Source organism: Muntiacus reevesi, chromosome 4 (assembly GCF_963930625.1).
Source record: "Muntiacus reevesi chromosome 4, mMunRee1.1, whole genome shotgun sequence".
In the NCBI taxonomy this organism is placed as follows: Eukaryota; Metazoa; Chordata; class Mammalia; order Artiodactyla; family Cervidae; genus Muntiacus; species Muntiacus reevesi.
Window position 1 is genome coordinate 157,485,599 of NC_089252.1, and position 14,952 is coordinate 157,500,550.

The 14,952-nt window shown below is 36.0% G+C and overlaps 1 protein-coding gene across 2 annotated transcripts in view; it reads left to right on the top strand.

Moving 5' to 3' along the window:
• Nucleotides 1-14,952, top strand: part of CPNE8 (copine 8) — a 255,959-nt gene that overhangs the window by 121,130 nt on the left and 119,877 nt on the right. For both annotated transcript variants that reach the window (XM_065934624.1, XM_065934622.1), the window contains exons 7-8: nt 3,946-4,009; nt 14,515-14,618. In XM_065934624.1, the coding sequence (XP_065790696.1) occupies nt 3,946-4,009; nt 14,515-14,618 (168 nt within the window). The remainder of the gene's footprint in view (nt 1-3,945; nt 4,010-14,514; nt 14,619-14,952) is intronic.

The following is a 14,952-nucleotide window of genomic DNA, read 5'->3' on the forward strand; positions in this document are numbered from 1 at the left end:
AACAGTTATTTTCTTTTGAAACCATTCAAGAAACTTTTTCAATTGTCTTTTGTCTTCCAATGCTTCTTCTCAGTAATCAACTCTAGTAGTCCTATTTTTTCTCCATATATTCTTGATTATTTTTATAGTTCTTTGCTAGTTCCTCATATTTCCATTTTTCTCTTTACGTTTTAGGTATAGTATACATACTTACAAGCTTCCCAGGTGGTGCTAGTGGTAAAGAACCTGCCTGCCAATGCAGGAGGCATAAGAGACCCAGGTTCCATCCCTGGGTTGGGAAGACCCCCTGGAGGAGGGCATGGCAACCCACTCCAGTATTCTTGCCTAGAGAATCCCATGGACAGAGGAGCCTGGCGGGCTACAGTCCATAGGGTCACAGAGTCTGACAGGACTGAATGTCATGTGTATTATGCACAGTACTTTTAGCATTTAAGTCTGCTTTCTCTGGAGACTCTAGAATATGGAGCATTTTTTCTTTAGGGTTTTGAGATATTTTTAAATGAGCTCACATATATTTTTACACTTTAGTGTGATAGTATTTTGAGATGTAGTTTGAATACAAACCCTTCCACAGAGATTTTTCATTTACCAAGTAACTATGATCACTTGAATTAAGCTGCATTCTCAGTTTGAAGTTTGTCACTACTCTAGTAGTGAAAATTAAGATAACAAGCCTGATTGAGGTCTGAATTATTAGGAGACATTTTTACTATTTCATTAATCACCACATTTTAAGGCATGGATTTATTTTGTAGATCCTGTCAAGGACAATGTTTATGTCTAATTCATGCTACAATCAGGCAATATAGTCATTGTGACCCAAGCTTTATGCTGTGAAATTGTTTATTTATTGAATTTCCCACCTTGTGAGTCCTTCCTCACCTTTTGGCGGGGAGGAGGGTTCTCATTTTTATGCCCTAGGGAACCATGAAAAAGAAGCTTAAGAGGAAACACTCTAGGGTTTACTTCTGTTCATCTTTCTGGCTTTACATCTTCAGTTTCTGATTGGTCCTTACTTATTTTGATAGGTTTTCAGAGCATTTATAAATACTATTTGCAAATTTTATTCAGCATTTTAAATTATTTTCAGGTACATGTTCAGTCAAGATGCTTTAGTTTGCCATAGTATTGAAAGTATAAATCTTGTGATTCACAGAGAAAGGATTTTTTTTTAATTCAGTGGTATTACAAAAATTAACTGATTACTGATGATGGAAGAATACTAAAAATGATTTTTTTTTTTATTCTAAGAAAAAATGTGCGAGGATAAAGTAACTTATCTTTTAGTCATAAAGATCTAGAGAAAATGTCACATACAAACTGGCATAGATTATTGGAGATGAATCATATTTTTTAAGACAAAAACACTCATTTTATTCTAATTCAATAACCTGTAGTTCCCTAGAAAAGCAGAAGAGTCTGGACTATGATTTGCGATAGGAAAAAAGAAGCATGAAGTATACCTTTAGATCATTAGGATTAATCTTTGAAAGATTCACTCAGGTAAAGCAGGGAACTATGAACATACCTTGCATTCTCCTAGTGCACTTTGCTTTTGGTGTCAGCAAGAAGTTTTTGAGCATAAATATTATATGCCATAGACATGTAGAGAGAAAATTGTGTGAAAGTGTTGCTTTGTGTAATATTGCTAATGTATTATATATTTTCCTAAAACAATGTTATTGTTTATCTGTTATTAAAAGATATTTAAATCTGTTGGTTTACAAGGAATTTATAGGATGAATTTTGCTCTTATAGAGTTTATAATCAACTTGAGGAAAGAGGGTTAAAAACATGGAATTGTAATAATTTAGGGAAAATTAAATGCTAAACTTACAGAACCGGCTTTAAGTGAGATAGAAATGCAGAGAAGGCCAGGTTTTGTGTGAGGTTGACTGGGATAAATTTTCCTAGAACAAGTAAAACTTCATCTGGAGATGTCTGGAGTTTGAGGCAGAATAGGGAGGAGTTTATTCTTACCATCTTCTGCTTGACCACGTTCAATTTACTTTGATTCATGGACCTAACATTCCAGATCCCTATGCTATACTGTTTTTTGTAGCTTCAGATTTTACTTTCATCTCCAGACACATCCACAACTGGGAGTTGTTTCTGCTTTGGCCCAGCCACTTCATTCTTTCTGGGGCTATTTGTAATTCTCTTCTGCTCTTCTCCAGTAGCATATTAGACACCTTAAGACCTGGGGGACTCATCTTTTCGTGTCATATCTTAGCAACAGCTAGAATCCTGCTATGGAACAGCTGGTTCAAGATTGAGAAAGGGATATGATAGGGCTGTCTGCTGTCACCCTGTTCATTTAATCTACATGCTGAGCACATCATGAGAAATGCCAGGCTGAATGAGTTACAAGCTGGAATCAAGATAGGCAGGAGAAACAACATCCTCAGATATGCAGATGATACCACTCTAATGGCAGAAAGTGAAGAGGAACTAAAGAGCCTCTTGGTGAGGGTGAAGGAGGAGAGTGAAAGAGTCAGCTTAAAATTGAATATTAAAAAAACTAAGTTCATAGCATCCAGCCCCATTACTTCATGGCAAATAAAGGGGGGAAATGTGGAAGTAGTGACAGATTTCCTCTTCTTGGGCTCTGAAATCACTGCAGATGGTGACTACAGCCATGAAATCAGAAGATATCTGCTTCTTGGCAGGAAAGCGATGAGAAACCTAGACAGTGTGTTGAAAAGCAGCGGCATTACTCTGCCAACAAAGGTCTGTATAGTCAAGGCTATAATCTTCCCAGGGGTCATGTATGGTTGTGAGAGCTGGACAGTAAAGAAAGTGAAGCACAGAAGAATTAATGCCTTCAAACTGTGGTGCTGGAGAAGATACTTCAGAGTCCCTTGGACAACAAGATCAAACCAGTCAGTCTTAAGGGAAATAAACCCTGAATACTAGTTGGAAGGACTGACGCTGGGGCTGAAGCTCCAGTATTTTGGTCATCTGACTGAAACAGCTGACTCACTGGAAAAGTCCTTGATGCTGGGAAAGATTGAGGGCAAAAGGAGAAGAGGGCATCAGAGGATGAGGTGGCTGGATGGCATCACTGAAGCAATAGACATGAACTTGGGCAAACTTCAGGAGATGGGGGGGGACAGGGAGGCCTGGCGTGTTGCAGTCCATGGGGTCGCAAAGAGTCAGACATGACTAGGTGACTGAACAACAACAACAGGGAAGAGTTTTAACACACTGCAGTATGCTAAGCTGTAGGAATTGGCACAAAGAAAAAATAAGCCCAAATAAATAACCATATTGAAAGAAGAAAGAAATATTGAAAACCAAATTAGGAATACATTGTAATCACATAATAGATATCTTAGAAGTCATGGGACAATATTTCTCATATTATAGATATTGCATTATATTGTATTAATTATCTATTATAAACAGTGTGAAGCTATTGGAGATTCTTGGGCAAAGTACTGACATGTTGAAAAGATTTATTAGTAAGTGCAGGTTTATTAGTAAGTAGGATAAACTCATGGAGAAGGCAATGGCAACCCACTCCAGTACTCTTGCCTGGAAAGTCCCATGGATGGAGGAGCCTGGTGGGCTGCAGTCCATGGGGTCACTAAGAGTCTGACACGACTGAGTGACTTCACTTTCACTTTTCACTTTCATGCATTGGAGAAGGAAATGGCAACCCACTCCAGTGTTCTTGCCTGGAGAATCCCAGGGACGGAGGAGCCTGGTGGGCTGCCGTCTATGGGGTCGCACAGAGTCGGACACGACTGAAGTGACTTAGCAGCAGCAGCAGCAGGATAAACTCAAGTTTGAAACTGGGGATATATTTTATTAGAGCACAGTTATTAGTAGTATGCTTTTTTTGGTTATATAAAAATAGCATGTATATTTAAAATTAATTTATTTGCTATACAATATTAGTAGAAATATCATTGTGTTTAAATATGCTTTTTGTTGTTTTAGAGGAATTCCAGGGAAGAAATGTGGTACAATCATACTTACAGCAGAGGAATTAAGCTGTTGCAGAGTAAGTAAATATTTCTTTGGACTAGACAGTAGTTCCAAAACTTCTTTGAATTGGTATTTCTCAAACTATATTTAAATGATTTTTCTTGAGTAATTTTAGCAAAAATAATTAAAACTAAATTATATAATTCTATGATTCATAAAAATATTATTTTAGGTAGTACTTTAGCTAGGGAGGCTACATTCTATAGTCCAGTTTTAACAGTCTTTTTAATGAATAGAAATTGTTAAGATAAAACCTAATATCATTTTGGGGTGGCATTAATATGAGGAATTGTCAATTGTATTAGTTAAATTTTTGTAAAAATTTGAAGACTTTATATGTGATCCTGAAGAAATATTTCTAGTCACTTGTCTGTAACCATTTTGTGTAATATACTTGTTTTTCTGTATTTCTGACTGAATTAATTCAGTATTTACATATGGTGTCATATTTTCTTAGCTTGGGAAGCCCACATTTATAGAAATAACCAGCTACCACTCCAACTGAGTGTAATGACATAGAGTGTATATTTATTAATCTTAGAAAATGACTAGTTTTAGCTGTGATTTGTGGACTTAATCAGCTTTCATACTTCTTGAATTTATATATGTATATGATAATCTATGTTTATTTGATGGAGGATACATATTCTTTATTGTGACATTAAAATGCTATTTTGACAAAATCTCGATATTATTTTGTATAGTTGTGCTAATGAACAAACTATTTTAACTTCTGTTTTGAAATAAATGTAACATATCAAGGGCATAGATTGAGAGTATTGCCAGTCTGCCTCTTAAACATATTTGCTTTCAATTCTGTAGTTTAATTTGGAGGAACAGAAAATTATAAAGCTTCCATGCAAATGAAGTGGAATATGTCATTTAGTGATCTAGAGGCATTTTCACCACTGTTTATAAAAATAAAGCTTTTAAAACATCTGAAATTTCCTTTTAATATATTTATTAATAATACTAATTATTCTTTACGTATTTCCCATACTTAGAAATTATAGATCTAGAATTTTTAAATTTTTACGAATCTTGACCTAACTTCATATATGCATCCTACATTCTGATTCTTAGCTAAAGACGTTGATAATTAGCATCATTGAAATAATATGGCTGTGCTAGTAGACGAAACAAGTGTGTTCAAAGCAGTGATGATAGTTAACTTCAGAAGTGAGAATGTGTTTTATTTATTTTTTAACTTTTTATTTTATATTGAAATATAACCGATTAACAGTGTTGTGATAGTTTTAGTGGACAGCAAAGGGACTCAGCCACATGTGCAGATGCCACCATTCTCCTCCAGACTCCCCTGGCATTCATGCTGCCACATAACATTGAGCAGAGTTCCCTGTGCTACACAGTCGGACCTTGTTGATTTTCTATTTTAAATATAGCAGTGGGTACCTGTTGATCCCCAAATTCCTAAGTGTCCCTTCCCCCTAACCATTCCCCTAACAACCATAAGTTAAGTCTGTGAGTCTGTTTCTATTTTGCAGATAGGTTCATTTGTATCATTTCTTGTTAGATTCCACATATAAGGGATGTCATAGAATGTTTCTCCATCTCTGTCTGACTTAGTTCACTCAGCATGACAGTTTCTAAATTCATCCAAGTTTTAAGTGTGTATTTTTATGGTACTTTAAAAATATCAGGCATTATCACTTAGAATTTGTCATGAAATAATTTTATTTCATATTAGAAATTATCAAATTGACAAGTAGTTTCTTGAAAACACATTGCCAGTTGTTAGCTTGAGCGTACAATGTGGAATCAGGACACCTAAATTTCAGTGTGTCTCTTTCACTATTTGGCTGAGTGAAAAGTTTTGGAGCTTTAATTTCTACATTTGTAAACTGCTAAAAGTCTTCATACAGGTGCACTTCAATTTATTGTGCTTCACTTTATTGCATAGTGCATATGTTGTACTTTTTTGCAAATTGAAGGCCTGTCATAGACCTGTGGGAAAAAAGTCTTTCGCATCATTTTTCCTGTAGTATTGCTCACTCTAGTCTCTGTGTCACATTTTACTGGTTTTTCCAAAATATCAAAATTTCTCATTATTATTACGTTTGTTATAGTGATCTGTGATCAGCGGTCTTTGATGTTACTATTGTAATTCTTTTTGGGCACCGAGGAATTAATAAAAGTGTGTGTGCTGCCTGCTCCATGAACTGGCCATTCCCCCATCTCTCTCCCTCTTGCCAGGCATCCTTATTCTTTGAGATACAACAATATACTAATTAGGACAGTAAATAACCCTATAATGGCTGCTAAGTGTTGAAGTGAAAGGGAGATTCACACATCTCTCATTTTAAATCAAAAGCTAGAAATGATTTAGCTTACTGAGGAATGGCTGTCTAAAGCCAAGCTGAGATAGGCTGAAAGCTAGTCTTTTTGGGCCAAATGACCCCAGGAAAAGTTCTTGAAGGCGATTTCATGTGCTACTCCAGTGAATATATGTGTGGTAAGAAAGCAGAACATTCTTACTGCTGATATGGGGAAAGTTGTAGTGGTCTCGATAGAAGATCAAGCCAGCCACAACATATCCTTAAAAGCCAAAGTCTAATCCAGAGGAAGACCCTAGTGCTTTTAAATTCTGTGAAGGCTAAGAGAGGTGAGAAAGCAGCAGAAGAAAGGTTTGAAGCTAGCAGAGGTTGGTTCTTGGGGTTTAAAGAAAGAAACTCTGTCCATAAGTTACAAGTACAGGTGAAAGAGCAGGTGCTCATATAGAGAGAAGCTGCAACAAAATATCCAGATGTTCTGGCTAAGATAATTAATGATGGTTGCTGCTGTTGCTGCTGCTGCTGCAGTTGTGTCCAACTCTGTGCGACCCCATAGATGGCAGCCCACCAGGCTCCGCCGTCCCTAGGATTCTCCAGGCAAGAACACTGGAGTGGGTTGCTATTTCCTTCTCCAGTGCATGAAAGTGAAAAGTGAAAGTGAAGTCGCTCAGTCTTGTCCGAATCTTCGCGATCCCATGGACTGCAGCCTACAGGCTCCTCCGTCCATGGGATTTTCCAGGCAAGAGTACTGGAGTGGGATGCCATTGCCTTCTCTGAAAGATGGTTGCTACACTAAATAAAAGATTTTCAGTGTAGATGAAACTACCTTACATTGGAAGAAGATGCAATTTAGGACTTTCATAGCTAGTGAAAAGAAATAAGTGCCTGGTTTCCAAGCTTCAGAGGATAGACTGACTCTCTCGTCTTGCAGATGATAACTATAGAGTGACTTACATTTAGAAGGTGCTTCTTGTGTGACTCAGTGGTAAAGAATCTGTCTGCCGGTGAAGGAGACAGAAGATGCAGGTTTGATCTCTGGGTCAGAAAGATCCCATGGAGGAGGAAGTGGCAACTCTCTCCAGTATTCTTGCCTGGAAAATTCTATGGACAGAGGAGCCTGGTGGACTATAGTCTGTGGGGTCGTAAAGAGTCAGACATGACTTAGCGACTGAGCATACATGCGGCACGTCATTTAGACAATTCTTGGGCCCTCAAGAAATATGCTCAATTTGCTCTGCTTATGCTCTATTAATGAAACAATAAGGCCTGACTGACAGCATATCTGTTTACAACATGGTTTACTGAATTTTTAAAATTAATTAATTAATTTTAATTGGAGGATAATTACTTTACAATATTATGACAGTTTCTGCCAAACATAACCAGTTTCAGCCATGGGTATACATTTGTCTCCCCATCCTGAATCCTTCACCAACCTCCCTCCCCACCCCCATCCCTCTGGGTTGTCCCAGATCACTGGTTCTGGGTGCCCTGCTTCACGCATCAAACTTGCACTGGTCATCTATTTTACATATGGTAATATAAATGTTTCAATGCTGTTCTCTCAAATCATCCTACCCTCCCCTTTTCCCACAGAGTCAAAAAGTCTGTTCTTTACATCTCTGTCTCTTTTGCTGCCCTGCATGTTGGGTCATCACTACCAAATTTCTAAATTGCATATATATGTGCTAATATATAGTATTTGTCTTTTTCTTTCTGACTTTTTTCACTCTGTATAATAGGCTCCAGTTTCATCCACCTCATTAGAACTAACTCAAATGCATTCCTATTTATAGCTGGGTATTTAAGCCCATGAGCTTTCCAGGTGGTGCTAGTGATAAAGAACCTGCCTGACAATGCGGGAGGCATAAGAGATCCAAGTTCGATCGCTGGATTGGAAAGACCCCCTGGAGAAGTCCATGGTAACCCACTCCAGTATTCTTGCCTGGAGAATCCTGTGGACAGAGGAGCCTGGCAGGCTACAGTTCATTGGGTCACACAGGGTTGGACATGACTGAAGTGACTTAGCACTGCACAGCACATTTAAGCCCACTGTTGTGACCTATTGCAGAAAAAAAAAAGGTTCCTTTCAAAATAATGCTGCTTATTTACATTGCACCTGGCCACACAAGAGTTCTGATGGAGATGTATGAGTTTGATGTTATTTTCATGCTTACTAACGCACTAGTTCTGCAAACCATGGCTCAAGGAGTAAGTTTGACTTTCAATTCCTATTACTTAAGAAAAAATGCATTTCATAAAGTCATAGCATCCACATTCCATAAAGCTATATGAAATAATACATTTCATAAAGTCATAGTGATTCCTCTAATAGATCTTGGCAAAGTCAATTGAAAATCTTCTGAAAAGGATTCACCATTCTAGATGCCATTAAGAACATTCATAATTCATGGGGAGAGGCCTAGATATCAATATTAACAGGAGTTTGGAAGAAGTTGATTCCAACCCTCACAAGAGAATCACTTTGAGGGGTTTAAACGTCAGTGGAGGAAGTAACTGATGATATTGTGAAAATGGCAAGAGAATTAGAATAGAAAGTAGAGCCTGAAGATATGACTAAGTTGCTGTAATCTCATGATAAGACTTGAATGGATGACAAGTTGCATCTTATGGTTGATCAATGAAATGGGTTCTTCAGATGGAATCTGTTGGTAAAGATGCTGTGAAGGTTATTGAAAGGACAACAAAGGTTGTAGAATATTATATATACTTAGTTGACAAAGCAGCAGCATGATTTGTGTGGATTGACTTTGGTTTTGAAAGAACTTCCAACTATGGGGAAAATGCCAGCAAATAGCAATGCAGGCTATGGAGAAATCAATCCTGAAAGGAAGAGTCAAATGATGGGGCAAATTTTCACTGTTGTCTTATTCTAAGAAATCGCCACAGTCACCCCAAACTTCAACAACCATCACCCTGATCAGTCAGCATCTGTCAATATCAAGTCAAGGCCCTCCACCAGCAAAAAGATTGTGACTTGCTGAAGAATCAGATGATAGTTAGCATTTTTAGCAATTAAGTATTTTTAAATCAAGGTATGTACATTGTTTCCTTAGACATATACTACTGAACACTTAGTAGACAAAGTAGTGTGAGCAATAACTTTTATGTGCACTGGGAAACCAAAACATTGATGTGACTTGCTTTATTGTGATAGTTACTTTATTGTGGTGATCTGGAACAGAGTCCACGATATCTTCTACATGTGTATGTATCTCCCCCAGGTGGTTATTTGCAGAATTAAAAAGGGACTGTATTTCTTTCTTGAGAGAGGAAAAGAGCTGGAGGAATCAGATGCCCCAACTTCAGACTATGCTACAAAGCTGTAGTCATCAAAACAGTATGGTAGTGGGACAGAAATAGACATATAGATCAAAGGATCAGGATAGAAAACTCAGAGCCAACCCACACACCTGTGCCCAATTAATGTATAATAAAGAAGGCAAGACTATGCAATATTGGAAAGAATCTCTTCAACAAATGGTGCTGGGAAAACTGGACACCTACATGTAAAAAAAAAAAAAAATGAAATTAGATCATTCCATACACAAAAATAAGCCCCAAATGGGTCAAAGACCTAAATGTGAGACCAAACACTATAAAACTCCTAGAGGAAAACATAGGCAGAACACTCACTGACATAAATTGCAGCAATATCTTTGTCTGTCTCCCAGAGTAATGGGGAAAAAAACAAAGATAAACAGATGGGACCTACTTACACTCAAATACTTTTACACAGCAAAGAAGACAGTAAACAAAATGAAAATATAACCCACAGATTGGGAGAAAATATTTGCAAATGAAAAGAGATAAGTCTCTAAGTCTTAGAGATAAGTCTCTAAGATTTACAAATAGCACATGAGGCTTAACATCATCTAAACAAAGAACCCAATTATAAAACGCACAGGAGACCTAGATAGCCAACAGGCAAATGAACAGATGTTCAACCTTGCTAATTATTGGAGAGATGTAAATCAAACCTAGAATCAAAATGGTTATCTTAAAAAAATCCACCAACAGTAAGTGCTAGAGAGGGTGTTTCAAGAAGGGAACCCTCCTACACAGTTGGTGGAAATGTAAATTGCTACAGCCATTATGGATAACAGTATGCAGATTCCTTAAAAAACTAAACATAGAACTACCAAATAACTCTGCAATTCCATTCCTGGGCATATGTCCACAGAAAAACAATCTGAAAAAGTACATACACTCCAATGTTCATCGCAAAATGTTTATAATAGCCAAGACAAGGAAGCAACCTAAATGGCCATCAATGGAGAAATGGATAGAAAAGATTCAGTACATATAAACAATGAAATATCACTCTGTCATTTAAAAAAAAATGAAATAGTGCCATTTACAGCAACACGGATGGATCTAGAGAGTGACATACTGAGTGAAGTCAGTGAGACAGAGAAGGAGAAATATTGGATTACACCCCTTAGTTGCGGAATCTAAAAAGAAAATGATACTAATGAACTTCTTTACAACACAGAAGCAGACTCACAGACTTAGAGAACCAACTTATGGTTGCTAAGGGAGAAGGATGGAGGGAAGCAATAGTTAGAGAGTTGGAGATCAACCTGTACACACTACTATATTAGAAATGGATAGACAAAATGTCCTACTGTATTAAAAGGGGGGGCATATTAGAGAAATGGATAATTTATAAATTTGTACAAATGTTTATTTGTAGTGTGGTAATCCTAATTATCTCAAGTTAGTATTCCATAGTTTATTTTAAATGCAACTTTTGTGATATATCTTATCAAATTCTAGGATAGAAATTAATTTTGAAGTCACATTGGAAATGTTTCCTCACTCAGTACTTTTAAATAGCTTCAAATTGTCCACAAATAATATTTTTCATTCTGATTGATTTAACAATATTCACAAAATGTATAATGTGCTATTTCTTGGTAAGGAAGCTTGGAATAGAATGGCAAGAAAAATAACAGCAAGCAACCTCTGTCCTTTTATTCAATGCACATGTATTTTTTTAAAACAATATACATTAATCAGATGATTCTGTAGGCAAATATTGATTCTACCATGGGGGATCTAATTTATATTGGGTGGAGGTAACCAGGACTCTTTGGAAAAATTCCTTTTTAGCTTAGCCCCAAGTAATGATTAAGATTTCCAGCAGGACACACAGCTTATATGGGGCCCAAAGAGGGAAAGCGCGTATCTGGTGTGTGTCAGCAAGGGGATGGGAGTTGGGGAATGACTGAAATAAAACTTTGTCAGATGAATATGAAAAAGGTTGCTCAGAGTTTTTTGGTGTTGAGCTTCTGTAGACTATATTAAAGATTCTGTGTTTATCCAAAGAAAAGGCTTGAATAATTTTAAGTTATGAACAAAGTTATTTATTTGATGTTTTAAGTCTATTGCTCTCCCTGCTGAATGGAGAATCAATTGGATAGATCCAAAGGCAGAAGAGGGAGAAGTGAACAAATGCCACTGTGCATATTCAGGTGATTGAAGATCTGATAAATGTTCTAGAGATAGCATCTTGCATCTTGGAGATGAACTAGGTAAGAGGTCAGGAAAGGGAATAGTCAAGGACAACTTCCTTGAGCACTTTGGGTGGATAACGAATCACTCATTGAATCTGGAAAAATTACAGAACAAGTTTGGTTTGATTTTCTTAGAACTTGTTAGAAATGTGAAACATTTAAGTGCATTTCTTCATTAGGAAGTTTGTTACATTAGTGTGGAGTATTAAAGAAAGTCTTAAAATTCTCTCAGGGTGCTTTAAGCATAAGAGTTTTAAAAATGTAATGATGTGGGATGGGGAATACATGTAAATCCATGGCTGATTCATGTCGATGTATGATGTCCTTATATTTCTAAAAGTAAGTGAATGCTTGGATTTTCCCCAGAAATTAGATTTCTTTTGGGTTTGATATAGATGGAATCTCTCCTGTTATTATCCTCAGTAATTACAAAAATATTTTCCACAAGTTTATATAATTTGGTGCATTTAAAGTAATATTCTATTTTGAGTTATTCATTTTCCAAGCCTTATGAAATATAATTTGAAAAACTACAATTTGGTATTACATTTACCAATGATCAGGCTTCCCAGGTGGTGCTAGTGGTAAAGAAACCGCCTGCCAATGCAGGAGATATAAGAGACGTGGGTTGGATCCCTTGGTTGGGAAGATCACCTGGAGAAGGAAATGACAACTCACTCCAATATTCTTGCCTGGAGAATCCCATGGACAGAGGAGCCTCGTGGTCTACGGTCCATGGGGTTGCAAAGAGTTGGACATGACTGAAGTGACTTAACACACACATGCACACGTTAACAGTGATCACATGAAAATTCACTTTACTCTTTGAAGTGTAATTCACCATCCATTTGAAATAGACACAGTTCAGAATTCTACTGTGTATTTTAAGTGCATCAGAATTTTTTTTTTTTTTTTTTTTTTTTTTTGGTAATTTATGTTTTGGTTTAGGTGCTTTGGAAGAATGTCTTAGAGGAGTCACTTATTTCTGTGGCAAGACTAATGTCTTTGTCCCATGTTCTTGGAAAACCACTTTCTCCTAAGGGCATTTTAATATATGTGAAGATGAAAGGGAAAGAAAAGAAACAGAAAAGTAAAACCAGTCCTTCCTTTTCAATTTGCCTTGATTTTATTGTTTTATTTTCAGGGTGACTCTGTCACTACTTTCTTAAAAGAAATTTTTGATTTTTTAACCTCAAATTGATCATGGTTGCAAAGTTTGAGTTGATGGTGATATCCATATTTTTAGTTTCTCTGTTCTTTCAGTTTTCTTTAAAATATTTATTGTTACTATGCCAGCTTAGGCATGTACTTCCTGCTGTATTATGGGTGTTCAACTGGTAAAGTTATGACTTCTATATGTTAAATAACAAAGTAAAATAATACCTCCCCCTCCAATGATTTTGAAATCCAGAGATCTGGAGTTATAAACTTCTCTGAAACCATCTCTGCATTCCCTGATTCTAGCCTAAGTATTCCTTGAGAAGTGTTTGCTGAGTAAGTATATGACTGAATTAATGAAAAAGACGGATAGCATCACCTCTTGAATGGATTTCTGGAATTACTGAAAGAAAATAAGGAGAATTAGGTGGATGCTTAGTAATTTTTGCTGAACTCTGCAAATTGAAACAGTGAATGAGAGAGTGTCTTTTTAATCTTTGTCAACATTTTCACCAAGCAGTAATTAAAAATGTGACCTCTTGATTTAATATGAATTACTTTGACTCTTCTATCTTCAAAAATTAACATCTGCTTTCTGTTAAAGAAAAATAAATCCAGAATACCGATTTTAATTTTTAAATTACTATATAATTTGTACCTTTTAAATATGTTTATCATCATTAAACTCTGGGAGTTGATGATGGACAGGGAGGCCTGGCGTGCTGCGATTCATGGGGTCGCAAAGAGTCGGACACGACTGAGCGACTGAACTGAACTGAACTGAACTGATCATCACTGAATAATGTTTAACTTCCTTGATTTATGATACCTCATTTTGTTTAAGTTAATTATGAGGAGTATGAGTGTTTGAGTATATAAATTGATAAAAAACAATTGGTTTGATATAATAATTAGCATACAAATAAGTGATTTAAATTGGGAGTGAAAATAACAGTGCTTCACTTCAAGCCCAATATAACACAAATTATTTTTAAATGTAGCTATTGAGAAATTGTGGTGCACTTTTGCTTAATTAAGAAGGAACCTTATTCCCCATTTAGATAGCAAACTATGTTGTCAGTCTGGATCTGTCTTATGGTTCATGTAATCTTCTGATACATCTCAATATCTAATACATGGTAGATACATAGTAGATGCTTAACAAATATTTCCTGAGGAAATTAAAAAAAAAAAACTCCTAAAAATGTGTACCTGAATAACTGAAGTTGTGAATAGAGATCTTATAATATTGGCTACACAGTTATCTAGCTTACTAGCAATTTTCCAGAGCAGGAAAGGTTAAAGAGTTTTAATAAATAATAATTCTGTGACTAGAACAAGAACTTCCAAGAGTCAATTTTTTAGTCTCATAGTCCCTTAAAACATAATTTGATGTTTTCTGGAATTTTCCCACATTTGGCCATTTGTATGAAAATGGAAAAATTGTTTTCTTGTCAGGTCTTGCTTGTGGTCTGCAATTTCTAGTTACTTATAACCCAGGTTTTGAGCTTTTATATTAATTTTGTTTGTAGGATGCTGTTCTAATGCAATTTTGTGCAAATAAATTGGACAAGAAGGACTTCTTTGGAAAATCAGATCCTTTTCTTGTATTTTATCGAAGTAATGAAGATGGCAGGTAGATTTATCTTTTATGCATTTTAAGTCTATGATAAGTATGCTATTTAAATTATCATTTTTTCTAGAGAAGCTTATTAAATTGATAAACAGTACAATATTTTGGTATTCACAAAACTGATAGCACTTTTTCATTTCAATAACAATGTATAACTTTATAAGCATATTATATGTTTTGTTTGATATTTATAATGAATGATTTTCAGCTTCATAGAAGTATTTCCTCTTCTATTGCATTAATAATATGGAAGCTTTATTATTTTTTTAGAAATCTGAAATGCTGAAACTAATGTATTTTGTTAATAGAACTGAACTCTTAATCAAATTTCTTGGAG